General features: G+C 32.6%; 1 protein-coding gene across 4 annotated transcripts in view; it reads right to left on the bottom strand.

The window, feature by feature from the left end:
• Window positions 1-26670, bottom strand: part of LOC119635554 (CUGBP Elav-like family member 2) — a 134746-nt gene that overhangs the window by 15002 nt on the left and 93074 nt on the right. For all 4 annotated transcript variants that reach the window (XM_038030412.1, XM_038030409.1, XM_038030410.1 and 1 more), the window contains 2 exons: window positions 2415-2593; window positions 965-1499 (listed from right to left, as the gene is read on the bottom strand). In XM_038030412.1, the coding sequence (XP_037886340.1) occupies window positions 965-1499; window positions 2415-2593 (714 nt within the window). The remainder of the gene's footprint in view (window positions 1-964; window positions 1500-2414; window positions 2594-26670) is intronic.

The raw sequence follows: 26670 nt of genomic DNA, 5'->3' as shown, positions 1-26670 counted from the left end.
CTTACGACTTGCGTACTAGACCTCTCGAATAGCTGACTACGTGGTAAGTTAGTTCGCACGTAGACGACCGCCAACATACGGGAAGACTCTCCAAGGAAAGGAATCCCATCAACGGGGGAAAAGGCGATAGACAAGCGGGATTTACTAGAAGGGGCAATGTCTTGACTGTCAGAATTTTCTACGCGATAACCGGGATTTATTAGCTTAAATCACGAATTTCTTTCGAACATTCAAACGAGTGTTGAGAAACACAAATGTTGTCTGAGATAAGGGCAAGATATTGCAGGAAAATCTGTAAAGAACTCTAATAAAATGACGCAGATGGCTTAGGTTAAGGTTATTCTTCCTATGATTTCGAAGGACTCAGATGGTTTGAAACAATTATGATTGCACGATCGGATACAATTTTATTCTTTAAAATTAATTATTTATGGAAAATTTTTGCATTTTATTGTATGACCGCCTTTGTCACTGCAAGTACGACTTATGTGTTGTACGCAAGAAAAGCGGGAGTTGTGCCTACACTTACATCAAAGCTAAACCTTTGTTTTTTTGAAATAACGACTTATTCAAAATTTTTAACTAAACTGTACCATTTCCTTCAATCATATATTCACACAAACATTAAACAACAAAACATTCAAAGAAACTTATATTAGAAATAACAAACAAGCAGAAACAACAATTTTAACAAACGCGGATTTAGGCAAGCTAATAATAATAGTAATTTTTATAATAATAATAACAACACTAAGTCTTGAAAAAGGAACAAAAAAAATTTATGTAATTACAAGTGATTGGATTCTGTTTGTTTAAAAGGTTTATGGAAGAAAGAGGAATATTTTTTTTTTTTTTTATTTGAAGATAAGGAGAAATAAAATCATACGATTCGTTGATAAAGGAGGCTTTTAAGAACTAAAACTTATTTAAAAAAATTAAGGTTCTTTCTGTCCATTGCGCTTACCTTGTAAATAATGAGCCGGCTGCAAACCGAAAGCTTGCAGTTGTTGAAATAGTTGCAATTGGGCAGCAGCTGATGACGGAGCCATCAGAGAATCAGTTGTCGTTATATATGATGAGGCATGTGAGGGATTGGCTGCGCTATTGCCAGGTGGCGGCGCCAGCATATTAGGTGTAACAGCCGTCAAGGTGCCACCTGCGGTGGGTAATAAAGTTGCGGTGCCGGTAGCTGTTGCTGTTGGCACTGTGGGCGGCGAAGCGGCTACGGCAGCCAAGGCAGCCATGGTGGGATTAGTACGTGTAGCAGCGGCCGAAATTTGCGCTGGCACTAACGGCGTGGCAGGACTTATGGCCGTGCCCGGTACAGCTGGATTTAAGTTTCCCAAAACGGATGTGGCGGTGGGTGTACTTAAAGCACTAATACCGCACAAGCCATGCAGTTGCTGCAATTTCTTTTGGTCCTTTTCCTTTTGCGTATCCGCGAATTTCACCACCAACGGAGCCGAACAGCCTTCCATTGTTTGGCTATGATGTAAAGTCTGGAAAAATTAATAAGCTTTTATTTCATTTTCTTAAATTTTTCAAGTCATTTTTAACATAATTAAAAAAGATTTTTCTTTTTCGTTGCATACGCTCAACCCCAAATGCTTCCATTTCCCAAATGTCATTCCGTTTAGATTGTGTTATTTATTTAAATGTATACACACGAGAAGTAAACCTGCATATTCATCTTGTTATGCATAAACACAGCAACTATCTACCATAAAGTAGAATACTATAGTATAGCATTATATGTATGCAGTGCCTATTATGCTTGCGTTTCGGTGTGTAACAAAAGTTCGCGCTGTTATCATTACTGTCGTTATTCTTTTTCTGATGTTGGTTTTCGGTCTTGTTTTGCTCCTGCTATATTGTATGCAATTTTATTTGTCGGAAATTTGTAATTCTAGTTGTTTCCTGTGCAATCTTCATGCAACCATTTGTGGTGGTTGACTATTTCCGCTTTCGCTAGATGTTCCCCTCTTCTGGGACTTGTCTTATACATTATATAGCATTATATAAATATTTTGTATGTTTGTAAATCATTTGTATTGTGGCTTTAGGAAGCAACCATCTACAAGGTAATACTCACATATATGTTTACGTTAATACATTATAAGATATTTAGACAAACGTTTGAATTAAATAACTAAATATAGGCTTGATTTTTCTCCAATTTTAACGGAAACGCTTCTTTTAAGAAATATGAATGTATTGAAAACAATAATTGAGAAGCAGTATTGGAAGTACAATTATTACACATAGTGAAAATATACGAATTACATATTATGGTAAATTAAAATCTACCATAAATGATTGGTACTCAACTATCGCCGTAAAGCAAACGAAGCTTAACTAACTTATATTAAAAAAAAAAAGAAGAAAAACAAGCACTGATCACATTAGTAATTTACCTTAATCGCTGCAATCGCGTGTTGTTTGGTATCGAATGTTACAAATGCGCAACCTTTACTTTGGCCATTTTGATCTCTTAAAACAGTGCATTCCTCAATTGTGCCATGACCCGTAAACAGTTGCCGAACGTCGGCCTCATTGTATTTTTTATTTAACATACCAACGAATAGTTTACGTTCTGTAAATAAATGGAACGAATACGAAATTTAAAAAAAAAAAAAAAATGGTTAAGTTTATATAAACATATATACGTATAAAAAGAGAGTTTTCAAGAGCTTACATATGACAAGGGAGCAGAAAAGAAAAGTATATTTTGCCCGCGAATCGTTGGCAGAAAAATTTCAGTGCGTTAACAAATGCTTTAAATGAGTAGCATGAAAAATGTTGCCAATTGCTTCAGCAACTGTGGCAAATAGTTTCACACACATATAACCATGCAATACATTCAATAACCACAAACAACATACTGCATACGTACATAAACGAAAGCTCTTTTTAACGGAGTGGTATGAGACAGATGGGTAGATGGGTAGATGGGTAGGTAGGTGGGTAGGTAGTTAGGTACTCAGGCAGGCAGTTGAATACTATGTCAGACAATCAGGCAAGCAAGCAATTTATGATTGTTTGTTCGTTTGTTTGCTTGCTTATATATACCCGTTATGGGGGTATTTTCGCTTTTCGTTTATTCATTACTTAAATGAAAAACTTACTGAATAACCGACTGTCCAAGTGGTTGCATGGGTAAATGTGTACATATCACGTAACATGATATATACACACTCTGACTATTGATGGATGGTTGACTCCATACATGGCCACTAGAATTATGCACAACTACCTACTTCTGCACTACCAAAGTACTAACTCTCTATAATTGTGATGCCTTCTTGACTGTGTGCGCGTTTGCATTGTATGCTGTTTTCATTTCTTCCACTACAGTGAAAGTTCTATGATTATTTTTTTTTTTGAAATGTGTAACAACGCAAAATGTTGCAGTGAAATGAGCGTAATAAAAGTGGTATTAAAAAGTTTGCTTAACAACAATAATAACAATAACATTGAAACAGCACAACATCAACAAAACTTCAACCATTATATATAAAATCAAAGTTATTTCTCTTTTGCACATAACTATGCAACATTGAACAATTTTATAGACTCCTAAAAGGCGATAATACTTTACAATCCTTTCTATTTTGTTGATAAAAAAAATTGTAAAGAAATAATCAAAATGAGTGTCTTCAGTCATTAAAAGTTTATAAAACAATTCCTAACTTTGGTCATCTGATGCCATCTTTCCGAAAGTTGTATTTTGTTTTTTTTTCTATTTTTTTCCGAGAAATTTTATACAAAGCTTGTAGAAGTATTCATATGTCGCTTTGAACCTGCTTTTATAAACTTTTAAGTTTTGTTAATTGCTTAACTTGTTCATTGTTGCTTGTCAGTGTTTTGTAGGTGAATTTCACATTATTTTCACGGCTACATAAGTTTCATTAGCAAGTTTTACTCGCTCATATTATAATTGCGCGCATTACACTTTGCAAATAGTGTGGCTGCACATGTGCGTGTTTGGTGATATTTATTTAATTCCCTTTAAACGTGTTGTTTGTTAGTTGAGGTACAAGGGATTTAAAGAAAAAAAATAAATAAATAAATATATAATATCCGTAATAAAAAGTGTGTTTTAAATATTTGAACTTTTCGCCTTTTGAGAGCTGAGCTTGGATTTGCAGTAAATACGCAAAATAAAAAACATAAAAATTGAAAATTAAATGAAAATAACATTGCCAATGATGATATGATGCCCGTAATTAGTGGCATTTCAGAAGGGATAAGTTAAAAAAAACTTATCGCTCTTTGGCACGCATAACCTAAATTCTTTTACTTAATCTATCCAAACCGTCTGATTATCTTTTGATCATCATTTCACGTCCATCATCTTTACCAAAACTAGTTGCACTAGAATTGAGTTAGTATTTTTAGCTTTTCTTCTTAATAGAATATTATTCTTTTATAATCTAATACGCAAAAGGGATATGGGAAAAACAAAAATTATTCCCGGACATCTATGCGTCCCAAAGGAGAATAAAACGGTGAAAAAAAAGTAGGGAACGAAAGTTTTAAAAATCAACCTTTTTAACAGTTAGCAAAATCTTGCATATGCAGCATACTGTTGCGTTCAAAAGTAAGACCAATTTAATTTCATCTTTTTTAAAATCTATTTATTATACTAAGTCTGTTTGGTCGTCTTCAAAGTAACTCCCCCCGCAGATGCTATACCCTTAAGCCAACGTTCTTTCCAGTCCTCGCAACAGTTGTTATATTCGATTTCCGGAATGCTCTTCGAAGCTTTTTGCAATTCAGCTTGCACATCTTCAATCGAGTCAAAACTTTGTCCCCGGAGTCGTATTTTGAGCTTACGGAACAGCCCGAAGTCACAAGAGGCTAAATCAAGTGAATACCGTAGTTCTGGAATAGCATATGTTGCATTTTTAACGAACTGTTCTCAAAGAGCCAAAGCAATATGAGATGGCACATTACCGTCATGCAAAAACCAAGAGCTGTCTTTCCACAATTCCCATCTCTTTTGCAAATAGCTTAACGCAAAAATAACACTCGAATAATATTCCTGGTTAAGAGTTTGACCTGGCGGAAAGAATTCACAGTGCATAACGCTACATCACCTTCATTTTTAAGCAAATTTGGCGCGGTTTTCTCTTTCTTGGCTGACCTTTTGCACGATATTCGCACGATTGATCGGTCGCTTCCGACATCCAAGTCTCATCTCTCTAGTGCGTTTCATCACCGATTGATAGACAGAAATCACCTTCTTGCAGGTTTTAACGCGACGCTCTTTTGCAAAGAATTTGAGAGTTTTTGAAATTTCACGCCAAAATTTGACTATTTATTTATTGCCTATATTTTTGTTAATAAATTTACAAAGCATGGATGTAACTTAGATCGTATGTTAGACCGTATTGAAAACTCTGTCGCGACCATTGTCTTGTTAGTTGCGAACCTTTGCCGAATCGGCTAGTCATGCGGATAAAGGACCAAAATTGACTGAATTGTCTGAAATGCCAACATCGGCGACAAGTCTTTGAGCACACAATCTTTGATTTATTTGACGTTACTTTCATCATTACAGCTTGATGGTCGTCCGAGACGTTTAAAACTAATCGCAACTGAAACACTAATGACGTTTATGTTGTGAAATTTGACACAGATGTCTGTCACAGAATATTTCTGATCTGCGATACGCGATTCATGTCACTTGTTGAACACAGTATTACAAAGGCGTTCTAAATAATACAAATTTTATTCATATGCAAATGTCTGGTGAAGAATCTGGCTTATCAGTTTGGAAAGTTTGACAAATATCTAGTTTCGAAATTGCTCAACTGCCTTTAAAATACTTGTTAACTAAACATAAGATTTCCAATGTCCCCTTAAGTCTCTTAATGGTGCTCTATCAAGATGTTTTTAAGATAAAAGCAGTTGTTCTGCTTTCACTCTGTACTTCTAAGTTTTATCCATTGCGAGCTGCTAATATTCAAAATTTGTAAATTTTTGTTAAAATTTTCTTTGAATAATTTGTTGATGAGAAAATGGTTTTAAATAATTTGTTTCAAAAATTATTAATCAAGTTTTGCAACGTTTGTTTTGCGTCGTAAATCGTATTATAAACTATTTGCTAATTTTAATTAAATTTCTAACCAAACACAATTGTTTACACACATGCGTTTATATTAATGAATTTACAGGTATTATCCATTTAACAATTTTCTCTTATCACAGTTACTTGTGCAGTTACTTATTAACGTTTATCTTAAACAATTTCAATGCACAAATAAAATTAACAAAAAAAAAAAAAAAATGAAAAAAACAAAAACAAAAAAGGAGGCAAGGAGGAAAATTTTCCATACGTTAGCAAGAAGGCAAACATTTACTTTGCTAACTACATAATTTCAAAGCACAACACCAGTTTGAAGATTTCAGACAGACTTATTCAAAGGAATCATCTATCTCGCATGCATAGATATCTTTTCTCAACTATTTGATGTGATATGTGCGTAAATAATTTCATATGTATGTGTAGATATGCTAAAAGCAATGAAGATTTGAAACTCTTTATTTGTTTATCTTTCTATATTGAAAATATGGGAATGTATTCTTGTATAAGATTATTTAGATTCTGTCCCATGTAACTTATCTAATTACTTACATATAAGCATACAAATTGTTAGAGTACATATGTATAAAAAACTTTTTACTCTTTGTCATAAGCTTACCAGATATTATTGAAAGTGTATTAAACATATTATCATACAGTTAAGTATGCCTTGAGATGTTTGTGTCTAGGGATGTTATTGCTTACTGACAATCAAATAAATGTTGTTAATTAGTAAGAGATTTTTTATCTTAATAAATTCTTCAAACTATTCAATTTATTTTAACTTTTCCTTTTTTTTTTCTTCTTCTTAATTCGTACTTATTTAACAATGGAATAATGAAATCAGTGTTTGAGTAAATTCCACAATGCCTGTCAATAACAGAAAACACTAAAGGCGCTCCAATTATATAGATATCCATTTGTTTACTTCCATTTGTAACTACAGATGAAGGCTATCATTTGCCAATAACAAATAAACGAACAGATGTTGATCAAATGAGATATTTTGAAAATTTTGTAATAATAAACACATGCAATAATGACTTCCGTATAATAATCTAAAAGGCTTAAATGGATAAGCCTAAGGTGAATTATATAAGTCCTTAAACATATGTAAATATAGGTACACATGTAGAAATTATTTCCAAACTTATTATAAAAAAGATTTTAATAGGTTTTAAACGAATTTCTTGATTCTTACTATTTTTACGGTAATAGAAAAAGTAAAAACAAAAAAAAGTTGCTTCTCATAATTTTAAGAAAATTTTTACACGACTGCAAATAATAGTACAAAAGCGCTAAATTACTTGAAAAATCGCGTTAATGAAAAACTTTCGAATAGCCAGCAGCATTGTTTACGCATGTTTTTGCATGCGAGTTGCAAATTGTGTAGAAAAATTTTTTGCCGATGTACGCAATAATAAAAATTTTATGCTTTGCTTTTAGAAACTTGTGTTTAGTTCAAGTGAAACGATGGAATATCTAATATTTACAATTTTTTTTTTTTTTTGTATTGCTTCGCACGGGTAACGCGGGTCGCGACCTAGTAGTAGTTATCGGTACGATCTTTGCGTTATGCCTCTGAATATTAACATTTATTTAGTGTAGGCCGGCGTTGTTCTTAAAATGTAGCAAACGATGCAAGGAGTGAAAAAATTTAACTTAATACGGATTATGCATTCTTAAGTTTTAATTTAAATTTCTGATCTTTCCGATTTATTGGCCACCTGTTTGGTTGCCAAAATGGCCACACTTATCAAAACTTTTACTTCTTTACTTTTTAATAAGCAAAGGATGATGACCAGTTGTTGATACGAAAGCATATTTCAATATAATAAATGACACTATCCTTGTACATTTGGGTGGCAAACAAAGTAGAATCAATGAATGGAATTTATGTGAGGTTTAAGGTCTGGCATTGATTTTAATAAAAATTAATTTTTTACAAAAAGCTTAAGCTGTGTAGTGCGTATTGACCGGGACGGGAGAAACATTTTGCTGATCCTAAACTTCTGTCCATCTTCTCTGTATCAACCCGCGCCGTTGTCGTTCGTCTTGTTCCGAAATTTTACAATCTATTGCATTGTCTCATAGTAAGCACGTACATAAATGTTTCAAATTAAATGAGTTCTGACTTGCTAAAAAAATTCTAAGAGAAAGTATGAAGTAAACCAAAATGCCTGAGCGGAAATGAATACTAAAACCAGCAAGTACAAGTAAGTAATTGTATAATAAATTTTATTTGATTGTATTTGTGAAGATAGATTAGATATTACCTGCAAATTTATCAAAAAAAAACCTTACTTTCAAATGTAAAGAATGTGATTTATGACGATTAAAACGCACCTCATCTTCTTCCAACGAAAGTTAATAATTAAATCAATTAATATTATCTCTTAGTCATGACATTATTTTGACCACTCCCATCAATTTGTACTTATTGCAATCGTTTCGGTAGAAAGATTGTGATTAAATGTCTTGCGAAATAATTCAAATATGATATGAAAATGAAGGGCTAACAGATCAAAATATGTTGCGGAAGTATAGGAAGCGAAGATGTTGTGGTGTCGTCGTGTTTAGTAACTAGCAATTGGTCACATTTTTTGGTATAAATTTTAGAAACAAATTGACAGTATTTGATAAATGCGGACCTAGTTTTTCTCAAACCAGTGGAGCTGCGAAAAAGGGAATCGAACACTGTTCGTTAACCTTCTTTCTGCGTCCAAGTAGATTGTTCAATATTTCGCAGTAAAAATTTGTATTTAAAAAGAACAAAACTCTCTTCTTATTAGGTTAATGTATTACTCGAATAAAAATATGCTTTTTGAAGTTGCTTACCGAGTCACGTTTTTAGCCTTGCTATCATTGCTCCAACGTGTCTGTGTATATTGGTAGGATAAGTACGACACTAATTTTTATTAATTATTTCTAGCGTATTATTATGATGTTTCTAATGGAGTAACGAATTTAACGTATAATATTTTCCGGTAGAATATAGAAAATAATAGTACAACAAAATTGTTATTTCGTAAAAAAATGTAAATAAGAAAAGCTTTCAAGTTTTAAATAAACATTGTTACGTAATAATTAATTTAAAAACATAAGAAGATTATTTCTTCACATATTCTCATGTCATCACAAGCAAGTCTTCAGCAAAGCAACAAATTTTATTAGATGTCATGGCAGGGGACGTCATACTGTGTTTATTGAACGGTTTGTAACGCATCGGAGCTTACATAAGACACTCTACAAATTGTTCGTATGCTTAAAAACTTGGATTTATTGTTGATTTACTTGTACATGCTGAGCCATCCATCTGTCCTCTGCGTGTTTGGATTTCGTAAGCAGTATACTTGTTCGTCTGCAATTTTTGGTTGAAATTCTTGATGGCCACATATAATATAAACCACATATATATAAATTTGAAATTGTTTAAACAATGACTCCTTTCTTCAAGTTACAAGAACTGGGACATATAAAATTGAAACTTTCCAGGATTTCTCTTCGATTAACTCAGTCATAAAAAAAAAACAACCATTAAGTAAAACATACTCCCAACAAAAAAGTATATATCTCTCAAGCCTATGATCCAGATTAAACTTGCATTGTTGTGAAGAGTGAAAATAGTCGTGGTTAGCTTTACAGTAAGCGAAAAATTTATTTAGATTATTTAGATGTCGTCAAGTATTCAAGAGTCTTATTCTCAAAATTATGCTTTTCGTTTCCTAAAATTCAAGAAAAAACACTACATATTTCCAATGATTAAAAAATAGAAAATTAAATTAATTAAAGTGAACTTTAGTTCTATCAGTCCAGTGTTCTATGCTCCAAGGCTTAACTTTTTTAAATTAAGAACAAATTCTTTAAAATATAAGAATTCTTTTAAATTGTTTAAAAATAGTTTTATGGAGATAAATACATTTTACATATACACATATATTGCCTTGGCAAGGGAGAAATTCCGGTCAACTCTCACCTCCAACCTCTGACGAAAGAGACATGGTGGGAGAAAGATAGAAATAGATAGATAGATAGATAGAGAAAGAGAGAGAAATAGCAAGAGAGAGAGGGTGGCTAAAAGCGAAGGGGAATATTCTCTAAAATTTTTCTATGTATGTTAGGTTGGCAAGAATGTTACTTCATTTCGCGTTTTTCTATTGCTGGTTTTCATGAATTTTTTATCATTTCTGATGAAAGGAGAGAGAGGAAAAAATCATTTTTAGTTTTATCGTTTTCTCTATTTGACATGAAATCATGGTTAGTGATCATATTTTATTTTGGATTTTTGACCCAGTCTAAGGACAAGTTTTTCAAATCGTTTAGTTTGTTATGAACGCCAAAGCATTTTTCAATTCTCTAACTAACCTGACTTTGTTGTTTCCTTTACTATATTGGAATTTATTTCCGACCATATTAATTTGCATTTTCAAGTGGTTGAGTTTACTTGTGCTATGGTATTGTTAGCAACCGGATAAAAAGGACAAATGTAAACACTTGTAATAAATGGAAAAACAATTGCATACATTTTAAGTACATTCATATATCCATTTATGCACATCTTCTTATGTAAGATTTAATAAAAATTTATTTTAGAGATTAAAAGGAATTCGATAAATGGTAGACAATATCAAAAATTTTCTCCTTTAGGCAATCTATGCAAATTCAAACAAGAAAATCTGTGTAATATTGTAAGGATTTAGATATTTTTACTTACGTTTGCAGTGTATGTAGAGTAACCATACAAAACGGAAACGGAAACAATTTTACATAACAACATAAGAAGTCCTTGACTGTGAGTTAGCAGTGCGTTTCCTAACATTCGTTCACATCTACGGGATAATAGTAAGCTTTTCTCATAGAAAATTACTGTAAATACTTTACTAAGATGTCGGAGCAAAAAAAAAAAGAGAAAAAAATGAAAAAAAAAAAAAATTCTGCTACAGACTATTGTTAAACATAACGTTATATAGTTTTTTTCTACTTTTAAATTTACCTTCTTTTCTTGAAACCAGTTTTTTAATTAAAGCAATTTTTTTTTAACTTTAAAACTCTTATATCGGTCTCTGCCTGTCTAGAAGTCACTAGTATTATAACTTACTAATAAAACGATTTTGCCTTTTTAGAATATATTCATTTAGGCGATACAAAGTATTAAATAAATTGATAGCAAAAATTGGTCGATTTAAATGTTTCAATTGATCTTACGACACCCTATTTTGCTTAATGAACCCAATCTCTTTCCTTCCTCTACTTTAACTCATAGGGTAATATTTTTTTGAATTCCATTTCGAATGTTGCTTTTTAATTCACACATAAACGTAAAGCATGAAAAACTTGATAATTTTCATATTCTTAGAAGTAATGTGCTTGGAAACCATATGCATATTTTCTGTATCCTCAAACACATTGAAACACTTTAGGTGGGCAAATACCAAAAATTGTATTTTATTATCATATCCCGCCTTTGAGAAGTCGACGAGAGCGTTAAGAGTCGTCTGCTTGCAGACTTTTCTTTTTAACAAACATATTATTGTGGGGGGCTGAAGAAGCCTTTTTGTGAATTGGTTCCGGGTGCGTGCTGGGCTGACGTAAGCTTCTTGTGCCTAAAAAATTTTAGGCGGTCGATAATGCACATCGTTGCACTCCAAAACGCTTTCATCGAAGACAATATAGGTTAACCACTTACCCTATATCACATATGCTTATTAGTGGTACAAACAAGTACACATACATAAACATACATAGTTTTCGATGGGCGTGGCGTATATATATATATATATATATATATATATCATGTGTGTTCTGTACAATCCTTAGGGGTAGACTAAGTACTACTGATTGTGTTGCGAAACTTCGGCGGACACAGCGCGTTACGCCCGATTGTGGATGCACTAGTCTTCTGACCGTAGTCGTGATGGTTGTGGTTATCCACAATTACGCGGGCATTAAATAATTAAAGGTGCCCTTAAATTGAAAAAAAAATATTTAATTAATCTTCTAAACCTACTAGATTTTGCAGTTGTTCCATAAATTATTCAAAGATACCGTGCGTAGATCTTGCGACCAATTGATATAACAGATATAACAGATATATTTGTCAGCATAGGCAGTACTTTTCCAAAAATAGTTCAAACAAGAGCAACCGGTAAAAAATTGATCGGTACAGTATAAGATGATATAATATCTCGTTCGTTTAGTTTTATCAGCACTTTTATCTTTACGAAGCTGAATGCGCGGTGAACTTGATTCAAAAGTGAATAATTAATTGCATAATTTTATTCAATAATTTTCTTTTTACATAATCTGATATTATTGTCAAATATTTTTTTTAATTATCTCCTAATGAATTTTGCTTTACGGAAAAGTATGTTGATTTTCATTTCTTGGTGTTTTTTTTTTTTTTTTTTTTTTACTTATTGGATGAACTTGTTAAGAAGTTCATTATAAAAATCCTTGATTACTGTAGGTATCTCAAGGAAAAAGTAGAACGTTTTTTACGTTTTGTCAAAACTGTAACTTTCATTAATAAAGTTTTTGGCTTTTTTCATTCTTGCTTTGTGCCTCTTGACGCATGTACAAAATATAATTTTAAATTACTCTAATTGGCCGTTACTTTCATACTTGGTGGCTGTGTGCCTTAATCCTGCAGAACTTCAACACATAGCATATATGTATATGTATGTGTGTGTGCGTATGTATATAAGCTCTCTGATGAGGATATAAATGTGTATTTATACGTATACATGTATGCATTCATGTGTGTACACACAAACACGGGCAGAGATGCTTGTGTCTCTATTAAAATTCATCTGAATGGCTTCATTTTGATAATAATTCTCATTATAGAATTATAACCTCTTTTGTATGACATTTGAACTTACTTTACGGTCTTCATTCTCTCTCACTCTCTCTCTCTCTCTTTCTTTTTTTTTTTTCTTTCTATCTATACGTATGCGTACATGTATGCGTACTTTTGTAAATTGTTACACTCGGTATGGTATGTGCAATTATATTTAATTTGTCTCTTATTATTCAGCCTTCATACAACTGCATGCACTGTGTACTTGCGTGCGTTTGTATTTATGTTTGTGTATGTGTATGTGAATTTATATAATTTTTAACGTTTTTTTTTTTTTTCTTTTCTCTACTGAACATGTGTTGACATTATAGGACCACCGTCACCACTACCATCATCGCCACTACCACTATATAGCGAAAAATATGGTCGCATAACATTCCATTTAAAACGCCCTTTAAAATGATTCTTTTTTATTCACTGTCTTGCCTATCCAGACATTTCCTGTAAGCCACACATAGCATACATAACTTTATAATATAAATGTTTTTCATGATTTCATGACTTCTTCTGCATCTTTCACTACTGCTATACTTTTGTGTTCTTGCTTTTTTCAATTTTAACAAAATTTAAATGTTTGTCTCTGCATCATAAATTGCCGCATTTTACGTGTACACGTACATATTTACATTGACTTTCTTATTTTTGTTCTTGTACTCTAACCGACCTATATACATGTACATCCGTAGTCGCTGCCTTATTTGTTCATATGATGATTATTTTATTTCTTTCTTTTAAATATTTTTTTTTTTTTTTTTGGTTTTTTAGTTGCTATTCCTTTACTAGTCCCCTCAATACATGTTACACAGTAGCGTAATTGCATAGAAGAAACTAACGTATGTTTTAAGGCGTATTTTAGATACCTTTCATTTGAGTTGCATATTGAAAAAACCGCAAGACTTCTTACTCACTGTAGGTCATCTGATTGCTAGGAATTATTTTTGGGTCGAAATGCTTGGCGTTCTTAATAATTATTTGTGCCGGGTATCAATTCAATTACTGAACTATCTTCTTTTTTTTTTTTTTTTGATTGTAAAAGTATCGATTTAGTTTTCCGAAAGCAATTTTAATTTATTAAAAACAATTTAATTTCACGACATTTAATTACGTTTGCAAGCGGAAGTATTACGTCATTTTTGTAAATTTTTTAAACAATATGCCTTCATATGAATACCTTTTCAAAGATGTTTTAATGTTATAAATTGTAATCAATTATAAATCGGCTAACTCTCTTCGTTTTATTACTTTTTTAGAGGACTTTCCAGAGGCGGGTCCATATTTATTGGTCAGAAGTAAAAACACTATTTAGAGTTTTAGTTCGAAACGATCAGTCAATTAATATGAAAAAATGTATAAATCAGACGGACCGATAGACGAACGCATGCAGGGATTTATAGGACGTGGCCAGGAAGATTTCCCAGTTGCAGTGTATTTTCCAGATCTGTCTCCTTCTGATTATATTTCGTAAATAAGCAATCCACAGAAGTTGAAGATGTCCGCAAATGACCCGAAGAATATTTCGATACGAAACCGAAGAGGACGTCCGTAAGATGCCCGATTAGTGACTAAAGATTATCGATAATAATGGTAATTAATTCGATTGTGGAGATTTTTAATGAGTATTCATTCTTTCAATGAATTTAAAATTTTTCAAAAAACATTGAGAATTTATTTGTAAACCTAATATATATATTTACTGCAGTTCAATTATGTATTTGTTATATATAAAAAGATGCGTATATATGCTAGGTGAGATTCATTGTCTTTACAACCGAAATAACGAATCTAATATACCAGCAGCGCTCGTTGATTGGTATAAAAGAAATTTTTTTTTTCTATTTCACAAAAGCATATACGTAATTCGTATAATCTAAAGAAAAAAGCAGTGGAACATTCTCATAAAAATTTCTTGAATAATTTAATTTTTCGTTTCTTGCTGGAGTCAGTTTATCAGATTATTTTAATTCCTTTTTTTTCCTTCCTTTTTTTGATAATAGCCAAAACGCAATATTGTTTTAATTTATTAAAGTTAAAGAAACAGTGAAACTCTGGTAAATAGTGAGTGAAATCCTGGTAGCTCTGATTGAAATTTTTTTGGAAAAATTGTACTTTTTTTGTGACGGTAACTGGGTATTGTACCGATAATATATTGCTACTCTGTTCAATGTTTAGGTGATATTTAATAACGAAGCTTCTTCGAACATTATTAATCTCTTCATATGAGCATTTTGTTAATGTGTGCTAAACTTTGATTTGAATAAAGAAAGTAACTATACACACAATAATTACGTCGTCAAATGTTGATTTGCTGTTAAGGGCGTTAAAAAGAGTTTTTATATACTTCTTGGCTTAGTTTGTCGCAACAAGTGAAAAAGTTAACTTATGGCAAAGTTCGGCAAAAGCAAAGCTATTTGCCGTCTAGTAGAGTAAAGTATACATAAATGCTCTTGATAAATATAAAATTTTACATCGGTGTATGCAGGTCCGTCCGTCCGTCCGTTCGTCTCTACGGATGCGTTTGAAAAGCCATCTCCTCAGGACATTAACTTCAAACTTGTCTATATGAAAATATATATATATATATATATATATACATAGATTATATAGCTCATAATTTAACAAAAGCATTCAAAGTTCTTCCATCCATCAAAGGGCATGACTAGAATATAAAGTAAAAAATCACTTCCAAAAGGCAGAAACTTTGTATTTTTGCTCATTACTTCTACTCTATATGATAAATACCTTCCCGCATGAAAAAAAAACTTCATTTTTATAATCTATACTATTTGCTGCGCGGATGTGTAGTATTTGAGATCGAACCCTCTTTAGTAAAGCATTTCTGAATTAATCTAAACTTATCGGTCTGTCTATTCTGTCTATCTGACGCCTGTGCTTACACTCTCTTCTTCAACCTAAAGATCGTAATTTTTTGACATAATTTAAAAAAACTTGCTATATTGGCATATTATCGCCCAAGGACAAACACTATTAAGCACAGTTAGAATCTGATCACGTTGTATACGACTTATCATATACTGAAAACTCCTTAAGCGAAGTGGTGTAGAGTGTTTAATATTTTGCCATGGCTCACTGTAATGTTTTTATTGGTTTGCCTATATGATATCGAGGATATGTGGATTAAACCGGGTTACAATCGAGTTTAAATTGCTAATTTTCTTTAATTTTTCGCCGATCATTTATATCAAAAAATTTCTTGAATATAATCATCATTCATTAAAGCCAATCACAAGATTTCGGTTTTTTTGCATAGAAAGTTTTTGAACTTTTGCAGTTTGAAAGAAAAGCAAAAAAATAATATGTATGAGAGGGTAAACATATAGGGAAATTATGCATGCTTTGCGAGTCCGCGTTAGGCACTTATAAATCATATATCCGCCAAATGTTTTTTTCTTTTTTTCTGAAATTTGGAAACCTAACTATGGTAGAATTTCCAGCCATAGACAAAAGATCAATACAAGTAAACAGAGAGGGGTCATCTGTGAAATTCAAAATATATTACGTAGTTTTGTTGATATTTTTTTAACCGGGCAGTTGCATTTAATATTGCTGCTACTTCAACACCGATTCACGCACCCGTAACGATTGTGCTTTAAAATGCTGTAAAATCTGAACTGCATGAGTATACGCTACAAATGTACAAACGTTTATCTGTATGCAGCCAAATATGCTCTCATAATGACAATAAAAGATAATGACATTTTGATTGGATAAAAAGAAAAGAAAAACACTATACAACACAACATCATAAAAAAAAGAATAGATAACAAGCATAGAGAGACAGACCGACGATGGCGTAGATAAAGGTACTGATTGGTTTTGGCATACGCGAATACTCGCTTGTATGTGTTTTGTACGCGTAAACTATATGACATGGAAAAAAAAAGAGAAGAAAAATCCCCTCAACAAATATATCCATAAACAAAGGCAGCTTTGGTGAGGGAAAAAAAAATTACCAAGCTTAGCTTGCTTGGCGTTGAATCAGAAACAGAAAAAGGGGGAACAAGGAAAAAAAGCAATGACGTGTGTCGTTGAAGTGTTTTTTAAGTCTGCGTGAGTAAAATTGGCGCCAATTGATTTTGTATGCTTATAACTAAACATATTGACCATACGAGTGGCTGTTTTACATGCACATGTAAAAAGAATCAAGTGGCCAAAATGCAAAAATTAAAAAAAAAAAGAAAAAAAAAGAGAACAAAACTGAGTAGGAATCTTTCAGACAACACGTGTTCTCGATGTGAATGCTGAAGCATGGAAATTTTTTTTTTTTTTTTGCTTTTATACATTAAGTGGAATACATCGACAACGGCTGACTACTATGTGCTTTCGTTTTTTTTTTTGGTTTTTTTCCTGATGACAGGATATTCTAACAGAAGCCTCAAGCCATAAACGTGCCTATTATTGAAAACTAAGCAAAACCCATATATATCCATGCACAGCCATAAAAAATTACCTTGTATGTATGGAGATGTGTGAATTCAACAAACTGTTATTGACTAGTTTTGAGCGAGCAATGTGAATATTTTTATATTTCATTGCAGTTTTTAAGACATATCAGCCAAGTAGTCAAGCTCTGCTGGTGAGAATATTTATCGTCTTATGCTAAATAAAAGGACTAGTAGTCTGACCATGATATAGGCCGTCGGACCGAAGGCGGATAAACACAATCAACCAAATCTTTTCGCTCCAACTATGGATATGGTAGACAGACTCAAGCAAGCCTGCTTATGTCTTTGAAACAAAGATGAGGACTCTTTGGACAATTCGATCCCAAATGCAAGTCAAAACGAAAGGTGCCAGGTTGTTTCACAGGGTCATTAACACACAACGTTACACACAAACAAGGCCATACGATCCTGGAACCCTCTGGATTCGCCGACATGGCGGCATTAAATTCAATATATGATTTTCTCTTTGGAAGTCTTCATAATATTGTACTTCGGTGATGTGGGCAGTATTGAGAAACATAGGGGGAGCGTTATGCACGATTAGTGGTTATAAAATTTTAGCAAACCCATGCATTAATCCCTCTTGGGCCAGTTCGGCCTGGCGTCTACGACAACAGTCATAACGATATAAGAAATGTGCTGACAAAAAACTGCATTTTTTTACGTCGACTATAAACTGTAAGGTTTTTTTGTCTCTTAACATGTCGGATTTGTTTGATCTCAATCATTACCAGACGGTCTCACTTGTGAAATTATGCTACTAGATTGATCGTAATCATGTTTTCGAAAGTTTTCAAGCTATGAGTGAAAGTGAATCGGAAAAATGTCTGAACTTTTCTACTTGCGAGAAGAGGATGGTTCGGTATAATAATCGCAGTGAGAAAGCGCATCTCTTGTATCTTGCTCATCGGCCCAGCGTTGGTCTTAATGAGCAAATAGATTATTGCACAAGTTTAGTAGGAAATTGACGTAGAGCATGCTTTTCATAAAATTTTTAAAGAAAATCAATTTAATTTATATACGAAAGCATGAAAGCTTGATTGAAAGTCGTTTTCAGCTACTTGCCAATGAAAATGTATATTGGATGTGTATTTATGTGTATGTGCGAGCGTAAAAGAAAACAGAAATGTTCAACGTGAGAGTTAAATGTGCTGATGACTCTTTAGGACAACGCATACAAAGCAATTCGAGCGTTCACGTACCATGATAACGTTTTTATTTAGTTTTTCATTTTTCGGCACTATTGTTCCGTTTCTTGCTCTTTGCGATTCTAGCAAATTTAAGTGTTGATATTAGGGTCGACATAATGTTGCAAGTACCAACCATTGGGAAGTTTTTCCTTCTATTTTTTTTCGCAAAAAATAAGTTCAGAGTACAAGAAGCAACAAGAAAAGGCCTTTTGGCAAATACGACATACAAACAGACAGACAGACTGACAGGCGAAGAGATAGAGGAATGGAAAAAACATAAACCCAAACTTTATATGGAGAAAATCGAAGTTGTGAAAAGAACTGGGCAAAAAAATTTTGTACGGCACATTGCCAAAATTGTGATAAGCAAACTATGAAAATGAATTTCCTGGATGTGCTTCAATTACTTACTTAAAGGGGTTTGATATTCAATGCATATTTCCTTGAAACTCTTAACATATTCAACAAATCAATTTTACATTTGTTTTTTTTAATCTTTTTGCTACTTTTGCTTGTTAAACGTAGGGAGGAAAAAGAACAAATCATTGATGCATGCAATTATGTATAACGGAAATGTGTACTTTTGTATATGAATTGCTTTGAATGTCTGTTTTTCTTTTCTATAAAATTTTTCCTATTTTTTTTTTTAAATTTTATTATTAAGTTGAGAAAAAAATAAAAACTACAATATAAACTGAAGTCTTCTTTTATGAATAAAAAAGAAAAGCGAAGAAAAAAACTTAAGTAACTTTTTTTTTTTTTTATCCTTTATCTTCCTTTTGCGACTGCTTACGGTCCCTAAGTTGTTTGTAAATCTTTCTCTTTCTAATTCATTTAAGCTATTTGTTACACTGTTGGTTAAACTCTTGATTTATCTTACTTGGCTTAACTTTTCATAGAGTTTCGATTTGAGCACTTAACTTATACCGAGCAGTGATGCTTGATATTCTTCTTTCCAGAGTTACTTACGTTATTATGCATTTTGTTTCACCCCAACGTAGGCATTGATTAAATGAAGTGTAGTAGGCCTGTGGTATAAAAAATTTTTCATTCATTTCCATTTTCTTTTTTTTTTTTTTTATTCAATTCTTGCTATCATTACTTTGTGTCCTTGATTGTGTTTGAGTGGTGGTTTTGCTAATAACTTCAAGTGCTTTTAAATGCATTTCAAATGAATGACCGACTGCTCTTGAGAAAAACTTGTTGTTGTCTTGGACTTACAATATAACTATTCCTTGCTGTTGTTGTTGTTGTTGTTGTTGTTGTATTTTTGATATTATTGCGGTGTCTGTTATGTAGATGAAGGCCTAAAGAAATAAGTTAAATAAAGTGTATGCTTCACTAAAATAAATTCATTTGTCATCCCAAAAGTATACTAGAGTTCTTTTTGAATGAACTTAACAAAACTTAAGAAATTAAAACAAAAACATCCCAACGAACAATTTATGAAAACTGCAACAGTGTTCGCCGGTAAGTGATTTTTGAAATTTGAAATCAACCTGGAGAAAATGGTCAAATTCGAAACTCCACACGAAAAGATTCCAACGATATCATATGAAACTATATAAAAATACCTTCCAAGTCTCGAATTTGACCACACATCTTAGCCCTAACTACTTAACCGAGCTCTCCTACGACGTTTACGGATTTCGGTTAAGCTAGTTGATAGGTATTTTTGCTAGTTAAATTCGAATTTACATTCTTTGTGTACCATCTCGAAGGTCTTTTAGTATATGAATCGACTCTGAATAACTATGTGAATCACGTTACCTGTTTGTCCGTTCGCCTACGTCAATCTACATGGTAGGTGTTTCGATCAAAGTTGGTATACCTACTTGTTTTTCGTCAAGGGCGTTTCCTAGTGAAGCTTCGTTTTGAAAAAGTTATTGCAGGAAAAAAATTCGAATTTATTTACAAGAATTGCCGCTCAATAGTTGAGATCATTTGAACATCTCCCATATGACGGTTCTTATTAAAAATTAAACCCGCATTCTAAGCTTTCACATTTCATGGGAGAAATTGATCCGGAATAGTAATTTGTCATAAAAATTAACTGTGCTAAATTTCAATCAAACAGATTCATCTCAAACCTCATCCCACACAAGAACTTCTATGAAAAGTATGCCTTCGCATAAAAGCCAGGGGCTATTTTAAAGGAAAATAGATGGGGGACTGCATACGTTGGTGTGGTGTAGAATATCTGACGGCTGTATTGAAAACTATAAGTTTTTGTCTCATTGTTTATGCATTAACATACGTATATATCTGCCGTTTGCAATGACGATAATTTGAATTTTTTCATTGAAATTTTCAATGGCATTCACTCTTGCGAGCATTGAACAATTTTCACGAAAAATGCATTTACTATGGCAATCGAGTTTAATACGTCTCAATGTTGTTCATTACATGTCCTCCTGCAATCGGCGCTTTCTTCCATTATTCCATTGTTGTTTGCTTTAACCGCATCGACATTTGTACCAATTATGTCACAGTATATACACGTCAAAGTTTGTTATTATTATTATTATCATTGTATATACATATTTTTTTATTTTTTATTATTGTTTACAAGCAAATGTCGTAATAGTCTCAGTTGATTTCCGTGGCCACGGAAACAGGTCTATCATTACATATTTATAGTTAAATTATTCAACTTGGATATTCATTTCTTATTAATGATAAAACTGAACGTTTATAACTTGACTGCCTTTGACTGTAACAAACTTTTTTAAATATTTATTAAAAAAAAAAAAAAAAATATTTCTCTTATTTTCCTACTTTGATAATAAAATATTCCATGAAAAGTAAAAAATATCGTCTTTCTTAATAATTCATCTCGAATTGTATGTAATGTGAAAGGACCGTTGCTTTCTCTTAAACCAGCAACCTTGAACTATAGCAAAAACTGCCAAAAAAAGGGGCACAAAAGAAAAGAATATATTTATAAGCAGTATGAAGTACGAAAATTTCAAACAAATGGAATTATTAAAGAAAGCAAAAAAAAATTCAATGTGTGCACACATATGTGCCTAAGTAGCATATATAAGTAGAGTTGCCTTCATATGCATATCTTCGTATGCAAACATTTTCATATATATATATATGTATATATTTACATATACATACATCTGAGGTTTTCAGTTTGGAGAGAATGCAATCTTAGGGAAAATTGGGTCACATATGTATGTAAACAGTATCAAAAGCCATAAAATTTTTTTCTTTTTTGGATTTTTCATTACGAAATAGCGAAAATTGTTAAAATCTGTCAGCTTTTTCATTGCATTGACCTGTTAAGAAACTTTTTATAACTTTGTTCTTTTGAACAAAAAGTTTTTTTTCACAAAGTTTATAAAATAAATTATTCAAAATCTTAAGAAGAAAAATATTCTTACCATGATTTTATTGTAGGAAAATTTCCCTTCATACGTGGTTGGGAGGTTTACGATTACAAAGCTTCGAGGAAAGCCCTTAAAAACGTCGATCAACCTTTTAAATTTTTAAAGTGAGGTATGAAAAAAAAGCTGTTCACGTTTCCTTTTATGCGACAGGCAATGAGCCTCTCCCTTCTTCTCTTTCGAACAGTACTCTGTTTTTGCTAAACAATGTTAGTCACTTTAATACAATTAATAACTACTCATACTCAATAGGCCAATTGATATTGAAAAAATCACTTTTGGTTGCGTTGTGCACTTTCTTTTACACGATTTCCATAAGTGCTTGAATATCATATTAAAGTATCTTCAAAAATGTACGTGTACAACGAACGTGGTCTCACTTACAATGTTATAAATCGGAATGATCTGTTATGAGGACTCTGGAAAAATGTCGCATATGAAGCTATTCATTTATATTTCGGAAACTACAACAACTGCAGGTTACTGAACCAGCATGTGGACGAGAAATCCGTGCAGCTTTTTGGTCTGCGTGAACACCTATTATCGGAGCATATCGTTCTGAATTTTTACAACAGACATTATACAGACGGACAGACTGACATGCTTAATTCGATTTAGAATTTAATGCTGATCAAGAATTTATATACTTTGTAGACTCTGCGTTGCTTCTTTCTAAGCGTTGCAAACATTTTAACAAAATCAATATACCCCTCATCCTTCGGTAGTGGGTATCAAAGTGCAGAAGTCAGAGCAACCAGTGTTTTGAAATAATTGTAGCCATGATATCATGAATAGCGCCAAGTTACGAAGCGCGATAAACATGTTGGATGGTTATAATGAACCGTCAACTCGGACTATTCTTTGTTACTTGAATATATTATTACAATAAGGTAGCTATGAGAACTTATCTATTCCAAGGTAGTTGAATGTCTGGATGACATTCGATTGAATAGGAAATGGCATAATACTACGGATGCCCATAAGTAATCAATCATTTGCGAACAATTTGTTTTGGCTGAAGGCACTAAACTATTAAATCTCTGCGGTGATCGTTGAAGAGGAAACACGTATTCTTAAAGCAATCTGTGAAGCAAATATTGTAAAACGTGAATTTTCTTTTACATAACGGTAACCAAATACCAATTGTTTGATGATGATATTTTTGATGGTCCTCGAAAAGCACGACCAGATGAATTTGATAATGACATCTTAATATATCTAGCAGAAGCTGATATTGAATTAAGTGTAAAAGAATTACCGAGAAGGCTTGGATCCGCATGGTCAACTACACAAAGGCTCTCACAGCAGGAATATGGGTAAAGCGAACGAGAAAAAAATTCATTTAAAACGAGAGAAATGAAAGCAAACCAAACGTACGTTGGCGTACAAAACAGAAACTTAAGGGTCATAAGCATTGGAATGCAAACAAACACTAAGAGAAAGCAAGCCAGCAAAAGTCTAACAATTCCTCATTCAGAACTTGAACATGACTTATTTCCTGTGTGGCTACGATATAAGATTCGAAACTTTTACATAGAACCCAAAATGGGTTAAGCAATTCATAGTTTGATTTATGGGCCGAATTTAGCTTCACTTAACAAGACTGGTGAATTTGTAGCACTATTTATCATCTTTGCCAAAAAAAATGATGATTAAAATGAACCTACGTTTCTTAAGCGAGGGTAAAGTAAGCAGCATTAGTCTATTCTCTCATACTGATAACAAAAGTTGAAATTCCAATGGAAAATCCCTTAGCGCAAATGGTAAGCATTGCCTCTTTCTAAGGACAAAGACTATGGTATGGACGCGTGTTCAAGCAACGATATATTAAATAAAATCTGACATCATGAAATTTTTTTTGTGGCGTTTCTTTCTGCGGTTCCTAACTACTGCGCGAAGATAGGTTCACCTGTATCTTCTGTCTTTCTAGTTAAGGCTTCTAAAGTAGGGTATAATAAATATCTTACATTTTCTTGCTTCCTCTTTTATCAATTCGATCCCAGTCGATGGCTTGGCATATTATTAAAAAATCTTCTACTAATCTACAAAAGTTTCATGGTTTAATCGAAACCGTAAAGTTGGGTTAACAAAATAATGCTGCAAATATATTTTCCGTATCACGCACACATATAATAGATTAAAGAATCTTCACAAAACGAAATATATATAAAGATATACATGCAGTATGTACAAAGAGATGTGTATTATTGTGATTTGTTAACACGCATACACACATACACACACACACACACACACACACAAACACACACACATACAAACACATACGCAACCGCAAACAAATTTTGGGTGATGAATACGAACCTAAATATTTTGGTTTTACATGTGTTTAGATTGAAGCCGAGCTGAAAAAGAGGCGAGAGTAAGAAAATTCTTTGAATTATATAAAACGTAGCACATTACGTCACGTAGTGTCATGTCATCGCATACATCAGGCATCACAGGGAAACAAAACTGTCACGTCATCTTGTTGTCTCAAAGTGTTGCATATAAAATAGGCAACAGCAAAATACACGCGTACATATACCGTTAGTGGAATTATTTCCTTTCTAAACATTCAACGATTTTGAAAGGAAGTTGAAGAAAATGAATAAATCCTATACACACATACACACACGCACGTGTATGCTTTGTTATGATATGTGTATATATATATATATATACATATAATGTATGTATGTATATGAATATATATGAATATATATATATATATATATACAACATATATATATATATACATACATTATATAGATATATATATGTAGCGCACGCATGCACAGACGCGCGGCGAAAACGGAAATGGCAACTACTTCGGTATAAATGATGCTATACATAGTATAGTAAGTGAACGAAAAGACTTTTTCACAAATGTTTCAAAATTCTGAATGTGTGCAATTTTGAAGAAAATTTTTGTATTCCTCAGGAAATGTTATATTCACCGACATATGTATGTACGGCCAGGTATGTAAATGTATGTAAAGCGAAATAATAGCAAAGTTAAAAAATATTTGACTGACATACTGACAGTCAAAAAGACAGACATACAATTTAGTTTAGTTTACGTTTTAGTTGAGTAAAAGTCTTCTCGATCACGTACTGCGTACATATTCTTCGTGTTGTAGATTTCTATTTGACGCCGAGGATGTTGAAAATTTTGTTCTTTTATGTTTTGGTTTAGATAAACCTTTTTCTTACCACGAAAGTAAAATGAAAGCAACAATAAGTTAAAATCCATTTGATTGTCATTAGCGGCACTCATGAGGCGTTTGTTGTTCACAATGTTATTTTCTTTCATTGTGATTTAATACATTTTAACTGCATAATCTGCAAATATTTGGTTGTGTGACAGGTAAGAAAATGTACATTTGATTGACAGTTGTTATATCCATCACCAGAAAGTAAAGATGACAAGAAATTTTTTTTTTTTTGCATTAGCAGGCTTCGCCAGCCCAGAAAACAATATTTAGATAAACTACGTTACCGTATTTACGTAAGTTGTAGCTGGTTATCAATTTGCTTATTTACGTTTATTTTTTTATCCAGTTTCGTATTATAAAGTTTTCTAATGTCTAATGTAGGTAATTATATAATCAAAACTCTGACTTGAAAGTCAATTAACAGCCTTTGGACCATTTTTATCAGCTCTAAACTCTCCCTGAGTGAACTCCTATGAAAGTAGGTAAAGTAATACCAAGAATACGAGTATTTACGATATTTTGCGTACACTTACTTCTATCGCGAGTGATATCCTTTTTTCGTGAAATCGCCGTAGTTGCAGAAATGAGGGTAAGAAGTTAAAATTTAAGACACAGTTACGCTCACAATGGATTAGAAATTAAAACAATCTCAAAAAAACACCAACCATTATTTCATATCTGTAACTTCATGTCTATCTGTAAGTTTGGATCTCGTGAACATATTTTCCCGAACCTATGACTTAGCTGTTCATTGGAATCACCTTCATGTTCAGCTTAAATTGGTTCCAATTTTACTAACATGACCGAAATTAACGATAAGGTTTTTGATTCTAATTTATTATTAATTATTATTTTGACGAGATCGAAAGTTATAGATAAAAACATGAAACACAGTCGGTGTGTTTCCGAAGTAGTTTCAGTGCGAATAGACAGACGATGTCCGTTTTTAACTTCGTGCTTTTAATTGATTAAGGAATGTTTGTGCCAAATTTCTGCTCTCTATCTCCACGGTCGCGGGGCCGTGCCAATTTCACAAAGAAGTGGATCAAACTGATTGCGTTCGGTATAACTCGAGAAAAGGTAGAATGACTTGCGAAATCATTGATTATTGAGCAATCGACAATTTGCAGATTTTGTAATTAAAACGTACTTCCGAAAAGCAACTAAACTGTCATGGAGGTAACGCTGTCAATAATAGATCATACAATTTACGCAGACATTGCAAAAGTTGTTATAAGATGAACATCCAGCATAACAACTTTCGAGATCGTACTGTGAGGCTTTTTAAAGGACTCATTAATACTACGTAGAAAATGTGTTACCCCACTCAATGTGTTAACCAAAAATAACTTTTTCTGAATACCGCTCCATTCCGAGCAAAGCCTCTACAAATGCCTAGCCATGTACGTTCCACTTCATTTCCACAAAAAAAAAAAAATTCTTATGCTAACAGAAAGGTA

This window comes from Glossina fuscipes, unplaced genomic scaffold, assembly GCF_014805625.2.
Source record: "Glossina fuscipes isolate IAEA_lab_2018 unplaced genomic scaffold, Yale_Gfus_2 26, whole genome shotgun sequence".
Taxonomy (NCBI): domain Eukaryota; kingdom Metazoa; phylum Arthropoda; class Insecta; order Diptera; family Glossinidae; genus Glossina; species Glossina fuscipes.
Note: the sequence above shows the minus strand (reverse complement) of the source record. Positions and strands in the feature narration are given on the sequence as shown.